General features: G+C 39.4%; 2 protein-coding genes across 2 annotated transcripts in view; both read left to right on the plus strand.

Moving 5' to 3' along the window:
* The window catches only part of BDP1 (B double prime 1, subunit of RNA polymerase III transcription initiation factor IIIB), a 45811-nt gene extending 42464 nt beyond the window's left edge, over positions 1 to 3347 (plus strand). Inside the window, exons 41-42 of the mRNA XM_027663665.1 lie at positions 418 to 646; positions 1000 to 3347. Coding sequence (XP_027519466.1) covers positions 418 to 646; positions 1000 to 1128 — 358 coding nt within the window. The 3' untranslated portion in view covers positions 1129 to 3347. The remainder of the gene's footprint in view (positions 1 to 417; positions 647 to 999) is intronic.
* Positions 3348 to 4737: 1390 nt separating this feature from the next.
* MCCC2 (methylcrotonoyl-CoA carboxylase 2) overlaps positions 4738 to 26461 on the plus strand; it is a 36413-nt gene continuing 14689 nt past the window's right edge. The window contains exons 1-8 of the mRNA XM_027663669.1: positions 4738 to 4927; positions 9002 to 9068; positions 12433 to 12517; positions 12766 to 12867; positions 13493 to 13620; positions 15297 to 15409; positions 20387 to 20500; positions 26254 to 26318. Coding sequence (XP_027519470.1) covers positions 4796 to 4927; positions 9002 to 9068; positions 12433 to 12517; positions 12766 to 12867; positions 13493 to 13620; positions 15297 to 15409; positions 20387 to 20500; positions 26254 to 26318 — 806 coding nt within the window. The 5' untranslated portion in view covers positions 4738 to 4795. The remainder of the gene's footprint in view (positions 4928 to 9001; positions 9069 to 12432; positions 12518 to 12765; positions 12868 to 13492; positions 13621 to 15296; positions 15410 to 20386; positions 20501 to 26253; positions 26319 to 26461) is intronic.

Here is a 26461-nt window from a genome sequence, read left to right on the forward strand (position 1 = left end):
TTTAGGGTAGTCTGCTGTGGCCCCATTCTTGGGAATCAGGGGGTTTTTCCATTGATTACATGAAGAACGCTCTTTTCAGTTTGTTCTTTACGAATGTGTTGGATCCCTGTTGGAATCGCTTTCTGAAGGTCTAGTATCTTGTTATGGGCTGTGGATTAATATCAAATAGTAGCTTCCTGTTCTCAGGTTGAAAATTGTCAAGAGTCTCTGTAACTCTTCAAAAAACTCTTGTGGCAGAATATTCAGGAATACAAAAGCCTTTCTCAGAATGACTTTTGAGTTTTTTCTTACAATTTTCATATATCCTACAGGTGTGTATTTGTTTCCTGTGTAATGACTTGGACTTCTGCAATACTATTTACATCTTCCTTCTTAGGAGCAATCCTATGACATCTTGACTGTATTTGTTTTGAACAGGGGCGGACGAAAACCATTGGGATTTTTATCTTTAATTTGCAAAAAAAGTAGTTCTGAATCTGCAGAAGATACCAAAGGAAATAGAGGGAAGATCCAAAAGCCTCAAACTGTGACTCCAAAACGAAGTCTAAAGAAACCCACTCCCTCCACTAAGTGTGATAGGGAAACTTGTTCCCTTCCCTCTACATCTGTGGAATATGAGCATGTAGCTGCTGATGCTGCAGTTATGGTATGTGTTTACTTTGGAACACCTATGCATTTTTGAGATGTGAAGAACAGCAAATTAGGTGTTTCAGGAGTGGGTAGCTGCACATGTAGCACTCATGTTTTGAGAGAGATATCTGCTCCCTTGAACAAATTCTGACTTGTGCATATCTAAGAAACTTGTAAGGGAGCTAAGTTGTTTTTTCTCTGCGTGTATCCCATTTGTGACATTACTTCCCATTTTCAGTAAACTCTGAGGTTTTTTTGTCGGAACTTCCTACATAAATAGGAAGCTCAAGTGCGTATATGTGTAAATATATTTATGCTTACACATACAGAGATTAAGACTCTTACGACAATCTTTTCTTGTTTTGTTAGGTTCCAAGTAACAACTCATCTGAGAAGGCACCTCTTTGTGCTAAAGATCAAGAGAAGGAAGAAGAACCAACCAGAATCTCTGAGTATTTTTTCAGTGACATCTTTATGGAAGTGGATGATTCAGAATAGCAAATGGGTTTTATAAAAACCTAGGATTATAGGATATACTGCAACAAGAAAAGAGGATTTTTTTTTTTGTTCTGACATTTGTTATGCCACACTTACTATCAGCCAATAATAGTGTTGTTAATTAATACCATAAAGATGAAATGGATTCCTTCGGAAGCAACCTGGATACTTTCAAAATGTTGACATAATCTAAACCACTACAATGATGTCATTGGACCACACTAGAGACTGCTGACCTGTAGTTTTACTTGTTTAGATGCTGGCATGACTACCTTGCAGGAAAGTGCAATGAAATAATGTTTAATCTTGTAACAATTATCCCTTTGCATTTTAATGCTAAAGCTATTGGTACTGGCTATACAAATTCTTTACTTCTTTTTGTGAAGTATGTTATGTTAGGAGGAATGAACCTTTTAGGTAGAGTGTAATCTCTGAAGATCAGAATGCAAATACTGGAAGTAGTGTAGTAAATACGTAGATATGTTAAGCACTGCAGGTATTTTTATTAGAATCTCCAAATTATGTATTTTTTTTTAACAGTTTTTAATTACATAAATTAAAAGATCCCAACCTGAAAAGCCCCAGGGGGATTGGTTCCTTAAACGTGTATTGAAAACTAGACAACACCATTTACTAAAACACATTAACATGAGGTAATCTTTGCAATGTTCATCACTGGGAGGAAGAGATTGATGTTCCCTAGTATAAGTGCTAATTTTCTTCTAAATTGGAAAACAAAGTGATCGATACCATTTCTTTTTCTTGGTTTTACATGTAAGTGTTTGTATATTTGCTGACTTCCTCGGTTTCCCTTCTGCAAAGAAGCACAAAGAGATTGGATTTAAACCATGACTGTGCAATGTCATTGTTTTGAAGATTTGCTGCTTTGAAGCACTTCAGTTTGAAGGGTTTTCTCATGTTGCATGTCTACTTGTATTGTAACTTGCTATAAAATTCCAGTGTAGCTTTAGGTTTTTTACTTACCTCATCAAGATGATGAGGTAATCAGGTTTATGCAGTGTCAAAGTGTCAGGTGGTCACTGACAGATTCAGTATTTACTTGGAAACTCCTGCTTGCATAGGAATGAGTGTTTAGATTTGAATGGTCTAAATTTTTGTCCTGTTAATTAATAGTAGCAGGTACTTTCACAAAATAAATTATTTATTATTAATGTGAAACTGAAATCTATTATCAGCTTTTAACTGGGTCATTGTTTACTGGCAGGTAAATAATATAAGTATGCAGTTAATTCTGAAGGACTTGAGTAAGTTCGAGAATGTTTGTCTTTTCAGAAGTTATTTAAAATTTTGTCAGTGAGGAAAAATATAAAAGCTACTGTTACTGCAGATTGATATATTACCAGGCCTCTGTCAATGAAATGTCACTGTCAGCAGTATTCCTTGAGGTGATAGAAAAGGGACTAATGATCCCAGTGTGAAGTAACTTATTTGAAAGCATATGATCAACCCACCTCACCCCCCCCAAAAAAAAACCCTCCAATAGCACCAACAGTTTCTGTTCAGATGGTATCTTGTACTTTGCCTAATCCATTTAACTTGAAATGTTTATCTAGTCTTACTGTACATTATAAAATAGACTTATGTATACATAAAACTATGTATTGTATATCTTGTAGATATTGTTTTAAGTATGCAAGTGTTTACTTACTTCCTGATACATGTGGCATGTTTATATCACTTGCACTCATAGAGCCTAAAAATAGAATTGTGGGGAGTATCTATGAAACAGTTGCTGTGAGTACCTTCTGAATGAGTACTGAGGGGATAATCATTCTGCATTTAGTTGCATACATTTTAGCTTGCATTCAGATTACAAGGTGGGGAAAAAATCAACTATTTCATTACTAAGATTTATGGTGCCTTATCTGAATCGTTAATTGGGGTTATGCTTTCTCTTTCCTTGCAGTAAATTCCATGCACTTTGTTAGATTTTTTTTTTTAAAGAACAATTTTAATTTGAATAGATGTAGGTCAGTTCTGTGTTCTGTTTTGTGTATGAAAGTTCTATAATGATGAAGGATGTAAGAAAATATGGATGAAATCTCAATGCCTCTGAGTAGCATTTTTACAAAGATGTGGCATAAGACTGCTTTGCTTAGAGTTGTCTGACACCCTGTATCATTGTATATGAGCTTTCTATTTCAAGGAAAGTACTCCTATTCTCTGTGTAAATTATGTGAATAAATTATTTTCTATTACCAGTGTTTCCTTTTCTTTGAATATCAGTTGCAGTTTTTAAATGCTCATAGGCATAGTATGGTAGAGGCAGGGAAGCCCTGCAGAGAGACCTCAACAAATTGAGGACTGGGCAATCACCAACCATATGGAGTTTAACAGGGGAAAGTGCCAGATCCTGCGCCTGGGATGGGGCAACCGTGGATGTACGGGCAGACTGGGCAGTGAGATGCTGGAAAGCAGTGCCATGGAAAGGGCCCTGGGAGTCCTGGTCAATGGCAAGTTGAATCTGAGTCAGCAGTGCCCTGGCAGCCAGGAGGGCCAACCCTGTCCTGGGGGACATCAGGTAAAGCATCATCAGCCGGTCGAGGGAGGGGATTGTCCTGCTCTGCTCTGACCTGGGGCAGCCTCACCTTGAATATTGTATGCAGTTTTGGGCACTGCAATGTAAGAAAGATATGAAGACATTAGAGAGTGTCCAAAGGAGGGCAGTGAAGATTGTGAAGGGCCTTGAGGGGAAGCCATGTGAGGAGCGGCTGAGGGCTCTTGGTGTGTTCCGCTGGAGGAGAGGAGGCTGAGGGGAGACCTCATTGCAGTTACAACTTCCTTGTGAGGGCAAGAGGAGGGGCAGACACTTCTCTATGGTCACCAGTGACAGGAGCTGAGGGAATGGCCTGAAGCTGTGTCAGGGGAGATTTAGCTTGGATATTAGAAAAAAGTTCTTCCTCCAGAGGGTGGTTGTGTGCTGGAACAGGCTCCCCAGGGAAGTGGTCACAGCATCAAACCTGACAGAGTTCATGAAGCATCTGGATGATACTCTCAAGGACATGGTGTGACTTGTGGGGATGGTCCTGTGCAGGGCCAGTAGTGGACATGATGGTGCCTGTCGGTCCCTTCTAATTCTGTGATTCTCTAAGTATGGGCTAAAGGAAAGGCTCAAGTCTGGGCTGCAACACCAGGGTGCATGAAGACCTGCTGGCCTGGTGGTAACCAGCTGAATGCAGTTTAACAGGGACATTGTTGTCCTGTGGTTTTGTTTTAGAATAGCACTTGATTTACTTAGTATCAGACTCCTCGGTATTATCTCTCTCTAAATACAGCGGCCTTGATTTAAAACAGTTAAACTGGAATGCTGGAGAACAGCAAAGCGTTCAAACAAGGAAACAACTCGACCAAAGAGGTTTGGATTCTAAAAAGCTCTGTCCCTATTACCGTATAACAAAGTTTCTGAGAAGGCCAAGGGGCTCTCCCGGGCTGCACAAGCACGTAATTCTACACGAAATTCTTCCAAGGGACGCTCTTCCGCACCCCCTTGCCCCCAGGTCCTGGGGAGCGGGCACAGGCCCTGCGCCTCGGCCCGGCCCCGCTGTGCCCATTGGCTGCGGCGGGGGGAGTGGCGGCAGCGGCGCGGCCTGGGACGGCCGGCTGGCTTGGATCGGCTCGGCTCGGCTTCGCTCGGCCCGGTCCAGCCATGCTGGTGGGCGCCCCGCGGCTCCCGGGCCGCTGGCTGGGGCTGCTGCGCCCGCTGCTCGCCCGCGGGTACCGCGGCGAGGCGGTGGCGGCGGTGGGGTCGCGCCCCGACGCGAGCTCCGCGCTCTATCAGGTACGGCGGGCCGGGCGGCGGCGCGGGAGCCCCCGGGCGGCCCCGGGAGGCGGGGTCCGGCCTCCCCCGCTGCCGGGCGGCTTCGGGAGAGCGGGGCTGGCGCCGGGGCGGGGGCTCCGGGCGGGGTCGCAGTGGCCGCCATGGAGTCGCTGGTGCGAGCGGCGGCCATTTGGTGCTCGGCCAGCGCGTGCCGGCGCCTCGGGGCGGGGTCCCAGCGCTGCTCCCGCCTGAGGCGGGTTAAACGCCGGGCTCTGCTCGCTTCCTTCAGCCTGAGCGGGCGGCTCTGCCCTGCAAAACGGGCGTGGGTTTGTGCCGGGCGACGGCCTCGTCAAGGATACTTTTACACTTTTTTTAATCAGAAGGCCGTTGCTCGCTGTGTTTTAAGCTGATCGGTACCGTGCTAATTGAGGTGGAGACGGGGAGTTTTCAGGCGGTCGAGGATGGAGCCTGATGATTTCAGAGTTGGACGTGTCGTTGTGTTTGCAAATTGATTCCCGAGGTTGGAAATAGGTGTAATAGCTGTAGCGTAATGGACATGCCTCCGTAAACATCATCTTTTGAGGAGAAGGATTAGGTGTAATTCCACTTGTATTTACAAATAGAGAATAGTATTTGTATCTGGTATAAGTTGGTTCATTTTTAATGGGGCATTATTAACATTATCATGTTTCAGATAGAGGTTGTGTTTACAGTAAGGCTGAGAAAAGCATGACCTTAGATGTGGATAGAAACTGATAGGAGAGCGTGCATTTGTTTTTGTATGTATTCCAAGTAAAACATCAAACAACAGGTGAAGGGACAACATGTATTCTTACTGAAATAGCTCCTTTGGTTCTGTGTTTGATATTGTGCTTTGTTTTGCTGAAACTAAATTTGGGACAGAAGTTAGGTGACTGAAACTCCTGTGAACTTTCAGAGTGTGTGTGTGTGTGTGTGTGTGTGTGTGCGCATACAAAGCTTGTGTATACGAAGTGTGTGTATACATATGTATGTGTGTACATTCATATTTTGCATACCGATGAAAGGTATTTTAATAAAGGTCTTTACTCATCCCAGCTGTCGCTAGATTTATATTTGTGTCTGTGTACCTTTCAACCTCAAAAGGAAAGCAAGGCTTGGTTAAATAGGTAAGACTGTTAGTATTTGGTAGAAAGAATTTATAGAAGAACGTAAGTGCAAGTAGTGCTTTGCAAACACAAAATGCTGAGTTCCCTGCTGTGAGGCGCTTAACCATCTGAAATAAAAGTAGTACAGTGCAAACACAAGATAGTGATGAAGGTCTTGCCTTCTTTAGCCAATGTTTGCCTTTCTGGCTGTGAATTCAGCTAGACAGGCTGGCCTTCGTAATGTAAACTATCTTTCAAACCAGATAGGTAAAAAAGGTAATTTAAAAGTGAGTGAGTCTAAATTCTGGAAAAGGAAGGAAGGTCTATTTGAAGATTTCAGGGATTAGCTCTTAGAGCCCCTTTGCTGGTGTAGGAGTAATTAATTTAGCTTGTGGAGTAACTGTAGGATTAGTCTAGGTTTCACCTCTTGATTTTGCTTTAAAATTTGTAGAAACCCTCATGTTAACAGCAGAATTTTATAGCCCTTGGTAGGCCAGTTTCCAGAAAGAACTTGGTGCTACTTCACTGGCCTTTTTGTCATTAATTAATGACGATAATGAAGAGCCCACAAATACATGGTAGAACTAGTACATTTGATTCTGAGAGGAGTCTTTTCTGTGCATGTTCAGAATTATTTCAGAACATCATCTTTTTGGTAAAATATAATGATGATGTGTTTTGCTTAAAGGTGTGAAAGATCACGATAAAGGTTAAGTGAATTTAAGCAACACAAATATTTGTGTATACAGTATTTTTTATAGATTATCTAAAAAGATTTTTCACAATTTTTCTTATAGAGTAGCTAAGGTAGCTACGGTTAGTTGTTAATGAGGATCTAGTAAAGAAGCCCATGATTGTGATTGCTGTTCCTCTTTTAAGATCCTCTGTCTTTTCAGCCACTTTTTATTTTTTTCTGTGTTAAAGGCGAGTTTTTAAGCTCGGTACTGTGGGCAAGAGGTGAAGTGTATTTGGGGAAAACAGGCTGAATGAACAAGGAGAAACAGGGAAAATATTTTATGTTGCTAAATGACCCACCCAGACAAGCTGAATGCTGGCACAGAATAATGTTGGGTGGTTGTGACAACTGCAGATATTTAGAGATATGGAATTACAGTGGCTGATTTGCAGATTTTTCACTGGGGAAAAAAAGTTAACTTGTAAAGAAGAGTCTTTTGGGAAGGGCCGGTTTTGTTTTCTTCAATGCTTCACGTGGTTGTGTGGCCAGTTACTGTCCATAGTCTCTTACAGGAACAGCATAGTCAACAAAGTGCGACTTGTTTTGTGCTTGGGGTTTTGGGATGCTATGCCAGTGTAAAACTGCCTGTGGGTCATTGCAGTGTGATTTCACAGGTTAGCAGGAAGAAAAACAGTTGTAGAAGTAGGTGTTGGAGCTGTGCAGTGGATGGGCAGGGAGAGGGGCGATTAAACTATCAAAAGAAATAGATTGAAAGGGGAATAATCTGATGGACATACTGATACAGTCTTAAAAGGAACGGAGGGAGGAGATGCAGGAGGTTGGTGACCTACTGTGTCCCCAGTCGTTGGGGCTGCAGGGGGGCACCTTGCTTCAGAGACATATCATTAACTAAGGCCAGTGTCCTGCCCGTGTTTGGTGTTGGCAGGCAATTAGGTGGTTCATACAAGTGCAGACTGTGAACCATACCAGGGATGGCAATTCATTTGTACTTGGGGAATCCTGCTCCCAAGAGCCAACAGAGGTACAAAAGTTGGACTTCAGTGTTTCAGTTACCTTGATCTTGCTGGATGACCTCTGAATACTGTAGGTATAGTCTGAATACCTCTAATACCTTATGTTTTAATTGTGTATACGAGCTGATAAAATTGCTCAGACCTGTTTTCACTGTATATGTTTTTTAGCTTTCAGAAGAATATTTTAAATCTATTTGTAGCAATTACAAAGGGGGAGAAGTGTGTTCTTTTGAAAGTCACTATATATCTAAAACAGAATGTGAGGTCCTGCCGTACATGTTTTTATTTTCTTTCTGCTTTGTATCTTGATGCCTTTAAGTGCCCAAGACTGACCTGAACAACCTTAGCTGCAACATTCGCGGCTTCTAGGGGAAACCTTAAGTCTGAGGGTTGAAGTATACATGAATATGAAGAATCACCAGGTGTTTTTTTCTATCAAAGTAGACTCAAACATAATCTAAATGACAATTAGACAAGGCAATATGGTCTTTTTATGCAGCATCTTCTTTTATTGCAGTTGCATTTTTCAAAAAGGTAATATAGTTCTTAATATGTCTGCAGAAAAACCCAACAAATTAAGCTTGACTAATACCTTCAAATTCCTCAGAAATTGGAAAAAAACCCTCTGCTGTAATAAGCACACAAAGTTTTGGATAATTCTGATAGGAATGATGAGCTCAGTACTGGATCACTCATATTCAGAACAATGAGTCTTTGTTTTTCTGGAGATATAATGGCAAGAAGACTTGACTGGTTAAAAAAAAAAAAAAAAAAGCTTTGTTTTATCTTTATGTTCAGCCTAAAGAAGAAGAATCAAAAAAGTGTTTACCAAATTCCATTTGGTCTAGATCATTCATCCTTTGCTACGAGAGACATAAGAAAACTTAATTTGAATCCACATTTTTTACATAATTAGCTTTAAAAAGCAAACCAACATATACCAAGAATAAACAAAGTCTGAAAAATAGCACTTGAACTCTGTAATGACTAGTTCTATTTTAGCGTATTAAATTCAGAACTAGACTTTTACTGTCCTAACACACTCTGAATTTTTGTGAAGCATGTTTATTAAATGCTTGAGAGAAGCCAATACATAGGTAGAAATGTTACTACTTTAAAGACAATACAGAGGCAGTATTTAACAAGGTAAAATTAGATTTGGAAGATAAGTTAGTCTTGTATATTCTGTGTTTGTTTATTAAAAATTAATACAGTCACTCTTGGTTGAACTTAAAATTCTGTTTTGTTCCCCACTCAGGAAAATTATGAACGAATGAAAGCACTGGTAGCTGAACTACAAGAACATGCAGAAAAAATCAGATTAGGTAAGTATCATTTTTGAATAAAAAACCAAACTTACTTAATTTGGTACAAAAAGCAGTGTTGTTCTTTGTAATTTTTCCCTTATAACTGTTGTTCATGAATCACTTGATTCAGATACAGCATACTTTCTGTATTATAGCTCACTCTTTTTGTGAGGGGCCCAAAACTGAGCACAGGGTTCGTGGTGCAGCCTCACCTGTGCCACATACAAAGGGATGGTCCCTGCCCTGGTCCTGCTGGCCACACTATTGCTGATAAAGGCCAGGATGCCGTTGGCCTTTTTGGCCACCTGGGCACCCTGCTTTATCATGTTCAGCCAGGCAGCTTTCCATCTGCTCTTCCCCAGCCTGTAGCATATGATGGGGTTGTTGTGACCCAAACACAGGACCTGACACTTGGCCTTTTTGAACCTCACACCACTGATCTTGACCCATTGATCCAACCTGTCCAGATTCCTCTGTAGAGCCTTCCTAACTGCCAGCAGATCAACACTCCTTTTCAACTTGGTATAGTCTGTGAACTTACTGACAATGCACTTGATCCCCTTATCCAGGTTGTTGCTAAAGTTACTAAACAGGTCTGGCCACAAAACTGAGTCCTGGGGAACCTCACTTGTGACCAGCCGTGAGCTGGATTTAACTCCATTCACCACCACTCTTTGAACCAGGTGTCCAGGCAGGTTTTTATCCAGCAAATGGTGCACCTATCCAAACCATGAGCAGACAGTTTCTCCAGGAGAATGCTGTGGAAAACAGCCAACATCCAAAGCCTTTCCCTCATGCAGTACGTGGGTCATCCTGTTATAGGAGATCAGGTTGGTCAGGCAGGGCCTGCCTTTGCTAAATCCATACTGCCTGGGCCTGATCCCCTTGTTTTCCTCTGTGTGCTGTGTCATGACCTTCAAGATGACTACTCCATGACCTTCCCCAACACTGAGGTCAGACTGACAGGACAGTAATTCCCCAGATCCTCCTTCTGGCTCTTCTTGTAGATGGGTGGTTGTATTGGCCAACCTCCAGTCAACTGGGACCTCCCTGGTTAGCCAGTACTGGTGGGGAATGATAGAAAGTGCTTCTGTGAGCTGTTCTGTCAGGTCTCTCAGTACCCTTAAGTGTATCCCACCTGCCCCCATAAACCTGTGTGTGTCTGAGTGGTGTAGCAAGTTGTTACTCAGTTCCCCTTGGGTTATAGGGTCTTCAGTTTGCTGCTTGCCCCTGTCTTCCAGCTCAGTGGACTGGGTATCCAGAGAAAACTGGTCTGGTAAAGACTAAGGCAAAGAAGGCATTAAGTACCTCTGCTTTTTCGTCATCCTTTGTGACTATGTTTCCTCATGCCTTCAATAAAGGATGGGGATTCTCCTTTGCCCTCCTTTTTTTGAGTGGGTCTTTTCAAAGTTCCTGGCTGTAGTTGTGCTGGCAAAGAGAAGCAAGTGTGTAGTAGTTTAAAAGATTGAAATCTGTGTTTCTTCTTTTTGGCTTGTAAGACTTAGACCTGAGTGAATTACAGTTAAATGCAGTTAATGGAGACAATAAAAGAAAATACTTTATAAATGCTTAACTATGCTTAGCTAATACTTTATAAATGCTTAACTTTATAAATGCTTAACAGATTGAGCATGTAGCTTTAATTCTCCCCTTCTTGTGACTATCATGATACTAGTTTGTCTTTTCATATACTGTTTCTTATGTAATGCCATTTCTTTTACAAGTTTGGAATGGAGCACAGTTAAGATCTTGTGCTTAGTGCTTTTTCTTCCTTGCTGTGAAAAAAGGTCTAGGATTTCATGAGGAGATGCTGAAGCCCGTGGACTACCTGTGTCTCTTATGGGTGCAGAATCTACAGGAACAGGCAAACATACAGCAGTGAAGAAGGCAATTCAGTGTGTGGCTCATGAACTAATGATCATGGCCTTCTTCACTGCTGCATGTTTGCCTGTTCTTGCCTGTTACACAATGACAGGACAAGAACTTAGTCCTCATCTTTCCTACATCTGAGTGGGCTCTACCAGGATGTTAATACATGGTTTGGAGTGATATCAGTTGAAACTGCTTTGCCTGTCATTTAAGTATATGAGAAGAATTAGATACTTACCTTGAATACTGTTGAAGGATGTGTACAATATCTTTACATTTAATTCTCATTCTACGGAATAGAGGCTAGTGCAGGCTAGAGTGTACTGATGTTGGAAGAGGAATGTTCAAGAGGTTGGCTACAGGGCCTGGGGAGTAAGCATTTGTGAAGAGGAGGAGTGCACAGAGATGACAAAAGTCCCAAGATGAAAATTATTTTTGCAGCATTACTCAGTGTGAAGGAGAAAGGCAAGATGGAGGTCAGAGATGTTGACATCAGTTATGGTGTGGGATGTTAAAAACATGGATGAGAGTAGTAACTCTGTGGATGTATATGAGAGGTTGTATCATAAGAAACTTGTACAGAGAGAATTTACAAGATTTAGGCTTAGGCTGGATATACAGACCTAATGAGCAGGCTGAATTGGAAATAAATTGTGGACTTCTGGCATGCCTGATGGGTGGGAAAAGATGTGTGTAGTGATCAGGGAATGAGATGGGGTGGGAGAAAGGTCTTGAAAGGTAGGCTTAAAGCTCTGTTTCAGTGATACCTAGCTGACAGAGAAATCCTGGAGTCTCAGGAGAAATGTTAGCAAAATAGCCCCTTCTTTATTTTGGACAGGGAGACAATTTTAGAGTGATGAGGTGAATCAGTGATATGTCTACACAGAGAGACAATGTTTGTACAAGCTGTTGTTATAAAGAGGCTGAGGTGTGTCAACAAATCTTAAGTATCGAATGACACAAGGCTCTAGAGAGCAGAAGATATGATTTAGGATGACCTCGAGTGAAGGGTTGAAATGAGACAAATATAAACTTGATATTAAATGCTGTGTGCCTAAACTCTGCTTACAGTTTTGGCATGATCTAAGGAAATTAATCTAGACTGTGTTGGGTCATTCAGGATTGAATTCAGCATAGCTATTCTGAATCAGTTCTAGGGAATAGTATTTTCTGAAGTTCTACTGCGGTGCTTTTATCTCTGTGTGTTTTCTGCCCTCCTGTTTGTTGCCAAGAAGTGGGGGAAAGTTTCAGACAACTATGTTTATTAAAATCTTTACCTCAAGACTAACTATTAAAAATGAGGGGGCAGATAGAGTACATTCTAAAAAGCAAGCATTTTTATCAGTACCTTAAATGTGTTTGAAGTGGAAACCATTATTTACTAAATTCGTTATTTAGGTCTGTGCTTCAAAAAATGGGAGCTTATCAGCACTTCCATTCTAAGTTTTAATATAAGTGGTGATTTATCTATCTGTGTCCATAGAAAAAGTGACAATTTACTGTTGTATCACAGGAGGTGGAGAAAAAGCTCGTAAGCGTCACACATCAAGAGGAAAGCTGTTACCCAGAGAGAGAATTGACAAGCTTATTGATCCTGGGTAGGTAACTCTTTTTTTTCCTTAAACACTTCAGGTTCTCTTTTGCAGGTCAATACTACAACAGGCTTCTTTACTCTTTAGTTTCCATAAGCACTGGCAAATAACACCACTGAAATTTTACGGAGGTGTTCTTTGAAATACTCATCTCTTTTTTAAAAAAACCCCACAAACCTCATTTTTTAAAGTGCAACCGCTTTAAAATACAACCAGTTAGTTTTTAAAATTTTGTTTTATTTGTCGTTATTCAGTTCCCCGTTCTTGGAGTTTTCCCAGTTTGCTGGTTACCAGTTGTACGGTAACGAGGAGGTACCTGCAGGAGGCATTATCACGGGCATTGGACGAGTGTGTGGGTGAGAGCTTCCAGTCATCTGCATTACTGATGTTATGAAAAAGGAGAAGGTGTACTTTTATTCAGTTTCCAGCGTTAATCTGTTAGCATTTTTAGCATTTCGTTTCTGATACCCAAAAAATGAACAAAGTTGGTATCTCAATATGTTTAGCCTTGGCTAAAAGAAAGTGAGGTTTTTTTGGTTAGGTTTTTTTTTTTTCTGTGTTGTGTTGGGGTTTATTTATTTGTGGTTTGATTTTGGGGTTTTTTTTGTTTAGTAAGTGTATCCCATATTAAAACAGAACACATATAGAGTTTCTGGTATTCAATGAAGGAAAGAGATTAGTGCATTTTTAAAGAATTTTAAAACAACGGGGGGGTATTTTAGTCTAAAAAGTGGTTTTTCTTACTCAAAGTACCTCCAACACTATTCTTGAAATTAATTATGATGCTATACAGCATAATGGAGCAGGGCATCATAGCACTGAGGCTGCTGTTACAGTGTGCAGTTTACAGAATGCAGGTGAGAAGAGCTCTCTTAGAGCATCAGGGTTTCAAGCGTCCTTGGCATGTTGCAATTCTTAAACAACGTACATACCTACTCATTAGAAATGTTTTACTCTCTCATAAAGTTGTTTTATTTTTAGGGTGGAATGCTTGATTGTTGCTAATGATGCAACTGTCAAAGGTGGTACCTATTATCCCATCACTGTTAAGAAACATTTACGTGCTCAAGAAATTGCAATGCAAAATCATCTCCCTTGCCTTTATTTGGGTAAGTCCTATTGCAAAAATAGCAAATGTCCTGTGTTAAGGGCAGCTTATGTGTCCCCAGATTTGACTAACCAGGAATGTATTTCAGACACACGTTTTCAAATATATTTTCATTAATACTGTGTTGCCTCTGCAGATTGGTGGCACATCTTAACTGGAGGGTATTTATAGGTTCTCAGCACTATCTTCTGCACTGCTGTAGGGCTAGGTTCAGATGTAACTGTTAACACTGTATAACTTCTTTTTTATTTCTTTCCCTTCTGTAGTGAAGGAACAATCTTTCCTGTGGTCTCATCCAGTCAATTTAAATTGCAGTTAAAAAGTACATTCTGGTGGAGCATGTAGCTGTATGAGAGAACATGCTAAAGAAATAAAAATAACCTCAGTAATAGTTTGGATCAGCAGATCTTTAGAATTTGGGATTAATTTTACTGAAGTAGAAATTTAATTGTATATTGGTTTTCATTTTGAGTTTAGTCTATTACATCAATATTTAGCCAGACCTTCCTGTAAGTGTTGTGTATGTATACTTTTATTAAAGATTAAGATCAGAGCACCAAGTATCTTTAGTATACTACCAGTAGTATTTTCATAGCCTGTTCTTATACAAATCCAAGAGATTTCTGCCAGTGTAGACAGCAGTAAGAGAGTGTGTATTCCTGTGGATTCTGTGTACATCAACGTCAGAGGAGAAAGACCCCTCTACTGTCTCCATTTAAAAAAATAGGGTGGGTTATTCCTTGTCTGTTTGGCTTAACCCATCAGCTGACATAGCAGCAGAGGGGCAGTAATTGGTTTGCCAGTGTGGATGCTTGTGCTGGTTAAAAAGTCAGCATAAATGTGGGTCCTGGACAGCATGTTTGTAGTTTCTTGCCCTGCTGGCAGGCCAAGCATGCAAATAATACCAAGAGAAGGATTAGGAGAAGGGTGAAGTTGAAACTATTGGTGGGGTGGACACAGGGACGTGGGGTGTAGCATTTGTGGAATTGCCATAGAGAGTCTTGGAGGAAAGGGGAGGGCTAAATTTTATCTTGGTTGTTAAAAAAACAAGAAGAAACTTTGCTTGTATCCTTCTCTGGATACATCTCATGACGGGATGTGTTTTCATTACTTGGGAGCAGAGAGGTAGCTGCTGTTGGAAACCTGTAAGCTGAAGGGCACATCATAAGGCAAGGATATATAATAAATGAATCTTCCTGAAGATAGTTTAAGGTCTTCGGTATGAAGTATAGTCACGGTATGAAAGTACACATGCTGCACCTTTTGAACTCATTAGTGGTTAGTCATGCTCTTTTTCTGGAACTTGTGACAGAATTGCAATAGAATAATGGAGTTAAAATTGTACACTGAAAGTGTTCTTAGTTTTAAAGTTTTGCAGTAAGATGAGTTTAAAAGTTTGTATACGGAGGCCCGACTGCATCTTCAAGCACATCTCAGTTTATTTTCCATGAAAATGATTGGGATGGGTGTGATTTTGGAAGGGGGTGTTTACTATTTTTCTTCTCCTCTCCCTTTCCCCCCCAGAAGAATGTCCTGACATACCTAGATTCATGGAAATATATGTAGTGTTAGTGATAGTATTTGCTGTATTTTTTAAATAACATGCAGATACTTTACCAACAACTTAAGTGTATAACACTGTTCAAAGACATGTTCATATATTTTTGTTCACTCTAGTTGATTCAGGAGGAGCAAATTTACCTCGTCAAGCAGAAGTATTTCCAGATCGAGATCACTTTGGCCGTATTTTCTATAATCAAGCAGTTATGTCCTCGCAAGGAATTCCACAGGTGATTTGCTTTTACCTAAGAATTAAATGTACTAACCAGTTTTTATGCCAGCTACCATTATCTGTTTTCAAGGCTTGTACCCATGCTTTGTTTTTGACAGCACTGTGCTGTGCTAACCTGGGGACTGCAAGTGCTGTAAACACAGCAACTGTGCACAGGAAGTCATTATAATTTTGAAGAAGCTGTCTTCTTTCTTAGTCTTAGTGTTAATGACCTGACCCACCTGCTCCTGTCTTGGAGTAGGAGAAAAATGGACTTGACAGCATGGTATGTAGGGCCATTTGAGGAAGCACTAGGAAATCTCTTGGAACAGTTGATTATCCTGCATCAGTGTTGTAAAGGTGAGGACCCCTTTGGTGATGGCTAGTAAATGAGACACACTTTTAACTAACAAGGGTATGCATATATTTATATATCCATTTTATACGGAGATGTACCTTATGATAAAACTGCCCGAAGAGTGAGGTTAATTTTCTGATGCATAAAGTGACTGTTTGTCACAGTTCATGGATTCAGAGGTGATTTTATGTCATGGTTCTTTGAGGAATAGGTAGAGATCAATTTTTTGATGCAGAGGGTGTGGTAGGGGAAGTGCACTTTTGGATCTATTACTCATGAAGACTGTGAAGTGTTTGAGGATGTGACTGCTGATGGGCAGCCATGGCTGCGGTGAAAGGAGAGGGCAGAGTGTAAGGTCCCAATGGAGTTGAGGAAGGCAGGTGACAGGATAAAGACTGTAAGGGAATTGTCAGCAGGGACCTGTGAAAAGCTGCCAGGGAGGCATCCATGGTCTTTGAAGATAGCCTCACCCAAATAAAGGAACACTACAGGAAAGCAAACAACTAGGTAGTTCCTAGCAGAATTGCTATCTAATCAGTCAACTCCCAGCCTCTTCATATGGTTTTGTAGCCCCCTCATATGCGTGCTTCATACTCCTTTTTGCAGACCAAAAAAAATTCAAGCTTGCTTAGCTGTTCTTCCTGCAGAAAGTGTTCCTTACCTTTGGTGGTCCTAGCTTGTCATCTTTTTCAGATCTCGTTGTATTTTTTTTGACATGAAGGAGACAGACTGCAGCAGCAGTCCTCAATACAAGTCAGAAAAGGGAAATTGTGATGAACTTACCAGAACTTCCAGTTCTGAACACCAGTTCTCCGAACTAGGTTTCTTTGATCCCAAGGGAGAGCAGACAACTTCCCACTTGTAGCACTGACTCACAGCAAAGTTCATTTGATCCTGCAGAACTCTTTCTGTTCACCAGAGGAAAGTACATACCACTCTCCAACAGCAATAACAAAAAAAATATATTGTTTGAAGCCTGTGTTCTTTATGGACATCTAGAAGTGCTCAGAGCAAAAAGAAGTTATGACCATAAATCCAGGTTCTCTTTTGGGCCTGACAGTGACATATACAATCCTGACAGATTAATCTATGGCTAATTACACTGAGAGCTGAGGAATGCAGAACATTAAAAAATTATTCAACCTCTGTTTCCTATTCAATAAGAACAGCAAAATCTATTCTGAGTGAGAATTAGATCACACATACTGTGGAACTTGAGATGGCAGTATTTATTTTCAAGAGAAAGAAATTCTCAACCATATTTTGAAAACCTGGAAGAGGCAGCCATCATTCTTCCAAAGGGCTGGGTTATAGTTTAATTTCTGGGTGCCTGCAATCTGCTTTGAGGTTCTCCTAAGTTACATGTCATAGCAGTTACTTCACCTCACATTGTCTGAGGATAGGCTGTCACACACCCCAGTAGCCCTGGCAATGCTATGACACAAAACCCACCATAACCCCACTATCCAGTGTTCTTTTCCACCTGCCCTGGGGACCTTGGGTGACACGATTCCAGTCACTTGCACAACTGATTCCACTGAGGCATTAGACAGGAGCTTCTTCATGTGGGAAGGAGGTAGTAGAAGCCAATACTTCCTTTCAGAGTGAAGCATATGCACCAGTCTAGGATACAGTTTTCCATCTGACTCCTTACATTGACTTTGCAGGACTTTCAAGGAAAAATCCTTAAAAATCCCTTTTTTTGTTACCTTGAAACCTTTTTGGCACATTTTGGAAGCAAGTCAGACTTCAAATCTTCAGCCATCTTTTCCTCTGCCAAAGAATCCTGAAATCCATTGCCTTCAGAGAAATCCAAGGCTGAAGATTCTAACAACACACTAAATCTGTTTAGGAGGTATGACATAATATACGTTATGCAGTTTTTTCCAATAATAGAAGTGGAGCAGTGTTAGTGATTAGGTAGATCTCCAGAGAAAAGCAGTGTTTAGTTAGAAGAAAAATATTTAGGAAAAAAGACACTTTATAAGCTGGTCATCATCAGTGCAGAGTTACTGCTCGGTCCGGGTTGTACTTTACATTTATATGTGTGATTAAAATTGGTCCTAGTGTTTTTGTAGAACAGCAAGTATCAAAGGAGATCATCACAAAGCGACAGGGAGAAGGTGATGTTTTGCTGGAGAAGTTTTTTAGGACAAGTTTTGGAAAACCTTATTTTTGCTAGAGAGTTCAGTTATGGTCTGCTGTAAGAGTAATGATTTTTAGATGTTATGTCAAAGATGAATATGTGTACCCAGTTTGCAAGGCTGAAATTACTGATGTTTGTTAGGCAAGACCTTTCTAGAAATGCCTGGCCCTAAAGTCATACTGGTGTTTTCTGGAATATCTTGAAACGTATTTAATGTATTTGTAAAGTTCCATAAAAAGTTGAATTTGTTTTTCTTTCAATTACCATATAGTGTTGTATTAGGAGTAATTGTACTCCTATACAATAAAAACTAAGTGTAGGAAAGATTTGCCTTTTAATAAAACACATTTCTCTTCGTTACAACACTGATGAAAGTTAAATTTTCTAGCTGTGACACTGATGAAAGTTTATCTTTCTCTAAATGTTTATTGAAGACTGGGAAAAATGTTTTACTGAAGTACTTCCTTTATTTAAAGGATGTAATAAGGGTGCATTTTGTTTGGGAGATGGATCTATCCTTTGTTTCATTCCAAAAAGGCACTGTTAACATCTGTAAATTTATTATAGATCCTGTGCTAACTGATTGTGGTAGCTAGAACTGTTTTCCCTGTCTGAGAGGATATTTCATTAGAAAACGGAATTAGGAAGTTATGCTCTCTCTGATTTCCACTCTGGTTAATTCTTCTGATATGGGAGTCTAGATGTCATTAGTTTCCTACCTACTGTTCTGTGTTTTGACCTGCCTGAAGGTCTGTTTCATCAGTTCATTAGCTCTTTTCAGTTTTGCCCTTTAAAGTGCTTGCTTTTTTTCTTTTTTTATTTTCCAGTTGCTGATGGTGCTTTTAATTTCCCCCTCCACTTTTACCTGTGACTAATTTGTTATACACCTAATACAGTTTAAATTGTGTTGTTTTCTGTATGGCTGTGAATCAGAAAGCTGTGATTAGCTTCTCATTTGCAGCTTCCTGAGTTCTCTCACACTCATATACTGCATGGATAAAATGGGGACCTGATCAGTGGATATGAAATACTGGATGTGCAGTTAGGACTCTTGATTTTTATTGCACCTGACAGTAACTTCCTATGTCATAATTCAAAGAATGAAGTCAAAGAAGTAAGACATTTTTTGAGAATTTGGAGTTGTGCTATTTAACAGGTAGGTTTTATTTTTTCCAGTATACACATATTCCAATTTTTATGTTGGAAAAAATAACACCTGAGTTTAAGTTTAAATGCAGGCACATTTTTCAGTAAAAACATGGCAAAATTAAGAGTAGGAAAAAAACACAAATCCTAGGGAAAAGTGTCAAACAAATGTCTGTTGCCGAAGTTTCTCCCATTTCTACAGACTTATGTTGGTTTTGTATTCACCAGGAGTTAGTTATTAAATGCACAACAGAAATACTGCGGATTAATCATGTGACTCTGAATATAGTTTAAGATACTGTTCGAGAAACTGTTTGCTGAAAAAGCTGTTTGGTTTTATCATAGCAGGTCAACATAGTTCATTTACTCCTGCTTTAGATTTGGGTAATGTGATTTGGAAGTTTCAGTTTTCTGTGTACTGTTTTCTTCTAAGAGCAAACATTAAATTGTTATTTAACAGAGAACACTACCTGATGTCACTTTAGAAATATCTTGAAACAAACTTAACGTAAAATGATGGTATTTACTGGAGGTTTTTTAGATATTTTTTTCTTGTGTGTGTATGTGTGTGATTGTGAAAGAAAGTGTTTCTTACTGTCTGCCTTTTTCATGAGTATTCCTTTTCTTCTATTCTGCAAGTGTTTTGGAAGGGTCTTTGGAGATGTTCTCCTGAAGGAGAACTTAAGTGAGAAACTTCACTTTCATGATCATTTAATGTTATAGTATTCATCATATCTGGGCTCAAGCCAGTTTTATTACAGTATCACCAAGATATTACTGGTAGAAGGTGTCCATTAGATAGATGTTCATGTCAAAATTAGGCAAATGGGTGAAGCAGAGATTATTCATATTGAAGCCTATAACGAAATAGTCATGCCTTGAAGGGGCAGAGTTAATTAGTTGATCCATTGAGGAACTAAAGTTACAAAATAGTAGATGTGAGGAATTTTCTTCAAAGGATGTTAACATCAGTGAAACTATGCCAGTAAGCAACAACTGAAGCTCTGGCTTGAGCATAAATACCAAGAGCAACCTCTAGGTTTCAACCTTTTACTATTCATCAGTAAAAAACAAATTTCATGGTAGAATGCGTGTCTCATCAAACATACCACATATGTACCTTGTGGTACATCATACATGAATTTTCCAGCAGGGTGGCCTGAAGATCATAGTTTAAAAGACTGTTGGACACTAGAGACATTCCCTATTTTTTAAAGAAAGGCTAAAACATAAAAAAACTTGCTCTATCAGGCAAAAATAATCTCACAGAGAAAAATTTGTACAAAACATTTGCTGTTTTTAAGGGTTGAACAATTCATTAACTTGTGTTTTTGTTTCCCCCCTAGATAGCAGTAGTAATGGGATCCTGTACAGCAGGAGGAGCGTACGTACCTGCAATGGCTGATGAAAGTATTATTGTTGGCAAACAGGGAACAATATTCCTGGGAGGGCCACCACTGGTAAGAATACATCAGTTTCTAGTGACAAAGCTCCCCTTATTCCCCCCTCCAAAATCAGGCTGCAATAATTGTAGAGCTTAAACAATTGACACATTTCTTGGTGAGATATTTCCAGATATTCTGTAGATTAGTTTGCATTTTTAAGTATATCTGAATGTTTATATCCTAAAATAAACCTCTTCTGTCTGTTAGATTTATATATGTAAATCAGACTGTGTTAAGGTGGTTTTTTAATTGCTTTTAGATTACCATGCACGTTTTCGATGATAAAAATGGTCTCTGTGTTCAATTTTGTAGTCTCTAGGTATGAAGTGAAATTTGAAAAAAAATACAGCCACCAAGATCAGAGAAGTTCAAAAGCATGACTGATCAACTATATTTTATGTCGTTTTACAGACAAAGGAGATGCACTTATGATGGAGTTTGTCAGAGTTTTCTTACTTACTTAGTAAGGAAATTGCTTCTAAGGAAACTGACCTGAAGAACTTTGGTGAATTGAAACTTGCTTTATTGTGGAACTCAGAGTGGAATTTGTGACTGCAAAATTCTGCAGTATAACACAGCTTTAAAATTAGAGTAGTTAGGCTCCAGCAAAAAGGAGTGCTTGAATCGGGTTTATTATTTCAGAAACAGCTGTATGTTCAAGTGTAGCCTCAGTTTTATACCGGTACAAGCAATAATCTTTGCTGACAAAGATAATTTAACACAAACTTTATGAGAAGAAATTAATTTAGAGTAATAAATGTTAGTGCTAGAACTAGCAGCTAGAGCACGACCCATCACAACTGTTCCAGTCTCAATGAATTGTGACTGGATAAACTTTCTTTTTTGGAATGGTCACGTATTTGACCTGTTGTACAAATTGTTCTGAGGCAGCACGACGGCTCTGTTTTGGTTACAGTCCTTTGGGAACTTAGGTAAGCTTTTTGTGACAAAGCCAAGTGCAAATCACGTGTCTCTCTAGAGTCCTTCCAGCTTGAGCAGGCCTAAATGGAGAAATCACTTTGTAACAGCATTGTTAGTGAAGATTCTGCTGCCTGCACTGATTCCTGTAGGGAGGTGAAGTCTGTTGGAAGTCACTTCCTTCACCACTTAAGATGCTGGGAAAATATAGCATGTCCTGTTAAACTGTGGGAAGACAATCACTGACAGATTTATTTGTTGACCAGTTCCTAAGGCGTTCATTTCATTGAAAGCACGAAGAACATATCCTGTAATGTCATTTAGTGTTTATTTGTATAGCACTGCTCCCATTTCCACAGGACATTTTTGCATTCCATTCTTTTCCTTTACTTTAGAGTGAATTTTTTTCCCCACTGTGTCATCTTGGTGATAAAAGTGGATTTGGCATTTTGTACCTTTTTTTTTCCTTCCAAAGTTCAGTTTAAATTCTTATGCAGTTAAAAAAAACCCCAAAAGTCTAACCATAACTGCAGAGATTCTTTCCTATGTCTGGGAAATATAATTCACTGTTCCAGAATGTCTTAAATAAATTCAGAATGTAACTGTCATATGGAAAACAGGGACATACCTTTAATTACAAGGGTACTTCATTGTCTACCCTAATAAAACAAAGCACTTAGTTTGAAGCAATTTATTATTTCAGTGGAGGCTTTCTAAGTTGACAAGAAGAAAAAAGTAGTCGGCAAAAGCAGACAATGTGATTAATAGCACTTATGTAATATAATGCTAATTTATTTATAGCTCATTAGAATTTTAGCTATTGGAATTCCTTTGGCGATAATGGTTTCAAATGTCTTACGTAGGTTTCTGTTCCTTTTTATCTTGTATTAGTCTTTTTCAACTTGTTGTTTGTATGTAAACAAAGAAAAATCCTCCTCAAAATTAAGTAATTTTTTATAAATTTATCCCTTTAGGTATTTGGAGTTTCTTGGTGAAAAGTGGTATAACCATGAATGAAGATATTAGTTGAGAATAGTATCGGTTGAGTAACATTGTGTGATTCATACATCTTTTTATTGAGATAAGAAAATTAGTATGATGAAAGAAACGAGCTTTTTACATCAGGCTGTTAATAGCTTGGTTACTGTGTTAAGAATAACTACCCTGTTGCAGGAGCACCTGAGCTGTCTAAGTACAAACGTTTTCTAGGTTCAGGACAGCTCATCGTCTTAGAGCCAGTGGCATATAAAGGGCCAGCGCTGCCTCTGGGGCTAGCTCAGGTACAGAGTAATTTGTTGCAGAAGTCCAGCTAGGAAATCTAAAGGACCTGAGAAAGCACAGCTCTTCTGGTGTGGCATGTCCATTGGCAAGACTGCTGGGGAGTCCAGTGTACCTTGACTACACTCCTGCTTGGAGTTGTGCTAGAGCTGGAAATGTTCTTCAGATCCTGGGAGACCCAGTGGGTGCAATAAATATTGTGTCCTGGAGAACTTACTCAGAGCCAGTTTCTTTCGAGCTCCAGCACTATGCAGGTACATGAGGCAGCTAATACCCATACTACCCAGGAAGCTGGTCTGCTTGGCAATCATTTAACTTCACAAGGAAATTTAGGTCATACCATGGGTATTACTGAGATGTAGTGCATGAGGCTTTTGCCAGTATAGGCAGCTGAGTGACCTGAGTCAGGCCTCCAGGGGAAGACTTGGCTGGGCGAGTCAGTGACTGCAAGGATGTTGTGAAGTTAGACGTGTTGAAAACTTTTCACCATTTTCAGAGGAAGATTTCACAACTACCTTCCAATTCAATTTGTTCCTTAGCAACCTGCTGATGTAATGATCCTTATCTTTGTGCGTATAGATCAAACTTTAATATCACTACCTGACAGCTTTTCTGTTTTGTAGAGCTTTTCATATTCTCCCTGAAAATATTTTACTTGCCTTTTCTAAGCATCAAAATTACTTCAGACTCCCATAGAAATTGCCATTCCATGCTGTAGCAGATGTTGTAGCCATTATTGTCTGAGCTCTGTTCCCCAAAATGTCTTTCCTACATAAAAAAAAAGTGGGATGGATTTTATCGCTAACCTGCATAAAACAAAACATTCTAAGGAATTGAAAGAAAATCCCTGATGTTAGTTATTATTAGTCCTGAGATGTGTATGATAAAACGTGAATTGCAGGTACAATTAGTCCACCTTCTAAAATGGAAGTTTGCTTTCCCTTCTTTTTAGAAGGGTGGGGAGTAATGACTCCATAAACAGATAGAACTCGAAGAGGAGAAGTGTCACAGTAGTAATAATATTTAGGGCCATTCTTCTGCACTTCCCCAGGCTGAAGGTATCTATATCCTCATCTTTGGCAGTACTGCTTGGTAGCTCAGGCTTCGTCGTCTCTTTACAGAAATTTCTGATTCTTCCTTCCCAAGGGAAAATTTGCTACTTTCTGGGCTCAAAGGTGAAGAAAAGTCTGGTAAAAAGAGGGAATAAGTTTGTCAAATTCATGTATTCGTGACTTTTCTACATGTCATCCTCATCTCTTGTGGAAAATGCGCATTGTATCTGAAATGTATGTTCATTACTCCTGATAATTTCTAAGTGAAGTAGCTTGAGCAGGGTTTCTTTGAAAATACCCGCTTGCCAAGGCTCTTACTTGCAATCTGTTAGAATTTAATAAACTTCAGGATAACATCAACCATTCACTTTAAATAACTTTGATCATTACTTAAACTACAGTTTGTAGAATGCTTTGTTGCACTGCTGTACCTGTGAAGGTGTTGGAGCAAATAATCCTTCCCATCTACTCAGCCCTCCTATGATGTGTTTGGACTGCTAGGTCCAGCTCTGGGCTCTCCACACCAAGAAAGACATGGACATGCTTCAATGAGTTAGTGAGGGTCCATGAAGATGATGAAGAGACTGGAGCATCTCAGGGTGAATCTGTCCATGTGTATGAATACCTTGCAGTGAGAAGTTAAGGTAATAGAACCAAACTTCTCATTGATGCCCAGTGATAGATCAAGGCTACAGGGCACAGATTGAAATATAGGAAGTTCTGTTTAGTTGTAAGAAAACACTTTTTTATTGCAAGGGGGGTCTTGCCAAACCAAGTTGTCCAGAGAGGTTGTGGAGTCTCCGTCCTTGAGACTCTCAAAATTTGTGTCATTACGTGGTCATCAGCAACCTTCTCTGATTGACCCTGCTTTGAGCAGGGGAGTTAAATTAGATGGTGTCTCAGGGTGGCTGACAGAGCCCACAGCTCCAAAACTGTGATTTGGAGAAGGAAAACTTCACCTCTGTGGAAAATGCAAAAAAAAATTTTGGTAAAATATATTAAAATTAGTCTCTGGTTTCTGTGCTAGAAGAAATCAATGCTGTATTCATATTTGTACCGAGTTCTGGAGTAGTTAACATGTTGTAACTGCATAAAGAGAGAGGTATGTAATTATTTCGTAGAATGATAGAATAAAATCATAGAATCACTTATGTTAGAATACACCCTAAAGATCATTGAGTCCGGTCCTTAACCTGACACTGCCAAATCCACCACTAAACCATATCCCTTTAAATGCCACATCTGTATGCATTTAAATACCTCCAGGGCTGACAGCTTAACCAGTTCTCTGGGCAGCCTGTTCCAATGCTGCATAGCCCTTTCAGTGAAGAAATCTTCCTGATTTCTCTGAAAAGTATGTTCTTCTGTTCCTTCTTTGATGAAGACTAAAGTTAATTATGCCTCTGACTGAAATTTTCCATAAATTAGTATCAGAATGCCACACCTTCATATTGCATGGGTAATTCAAATTTCAACACAAAAATTCTACCACTGAAGAAATATCTACACGTAATTTTGCAAACTTGACAGTTTTCAAGTGTGTGTGTGTGTGAGAGAGAATATGAATTTACATATTTATGTATCTGTATAGTATATATTTATATACTTAGTGTGCATCATTTTTAGACATGAAACTTGAAAACTGAAGTCTATTTTGGAAGGGGTGATAGTTTTCCCTTTCCATATCTCATGCTCTACCTCTGTACTCTCCATGTGTGATGAAAAATGGTTTCACCAGCTCTCAAGGAATCCTTTTCAAAGCAGTTACTGTAGAGTTGAAATGCATCAAGAAGTCCTTGGGGTTTTTTTAACTGTGCAGTTGTTTTAAGGAGTTCATTTACTCTTGAATTACCCTTTTGAGTCTAAGATTTCACAGATGTAGGATATCGGTTGTCATTCCAGGTACTTTTATGGGGACATCATACTTGATCTGAACAGTTATATGCCACTGATATGCTCTTTTAAAGAAAATTATTATTACTAAATTATTGTGTGTTTACTGGAAGGTTAAGAAAATAAAAACTGCTAATGGTTGTTCTGTGGTTAATATTTAAGTAAGTTAAAATTCACAGAAGAGTTTGTATAAAGAAAGCACAAGTGAAGAGTGCTAAGTTTCAATAGAGATATTGTTTGCTTGAAACAGTGCAGGACAGTACCACATTTGAATTTTCTTGTTAAGAAAACTTTTGTGAAAATGCACGTTTATGAATCTAAAGGATGCATAGATATATTCACACTAATAGTGGACACAGCAGTAAATCAACAGTAAGTGGAGAATCTCTGTCAGTCAAAACTACATGTGAATGCTAGAATAAAGATGCAAAGTTGAAGAAACTAAGTAATTTTGGCAAGATTCTGTGTTGTCCCATTTTGAATGCTCTGTGGGAGATTAACTGGGCAAATATTATTAATGAAGAAGCATTTTGCAAAGATCTCTTTTACTGCTGTGCCTAAGCCAGTGTAAGTATTAATGCAAGACAAGTGTCTACTCTGAAGCTCATTTTCCTTTTCTTGTGGTAGGTTAAAGCAGCAACAGGTGAAGAGGTATCAGCAGAGGATCTTGGAGGGGCAGATCTTCACTGCAGGTTTGAAGAAATATTTTCCCAGTTAATTTCTTCCATATTTGAGACTTCAGGTTTTATTTTATTTTATTTTTTATTTTTAGATATTTTTTAACTGTATTTAGGTTTTGGAAATTAAGATTTTGGTGTGCTTATCTGTGCAGACA

The sequence above is a fragment of the Corapipo altera genome, unplaced genomic scaffold (genome assembly GCF_003945725.1).
Source record: "Corapipo altera isolate COAL_440 unplaced genomic scaffold, ASM394572v1 61129, whole genome shotgun sequence".
NCBI classification, from domain to species: Eukaryota; Metazoa; Chordata; class Aves; order Passeriformes; family Pipridae; genus Corapipo; species Corapipo altera.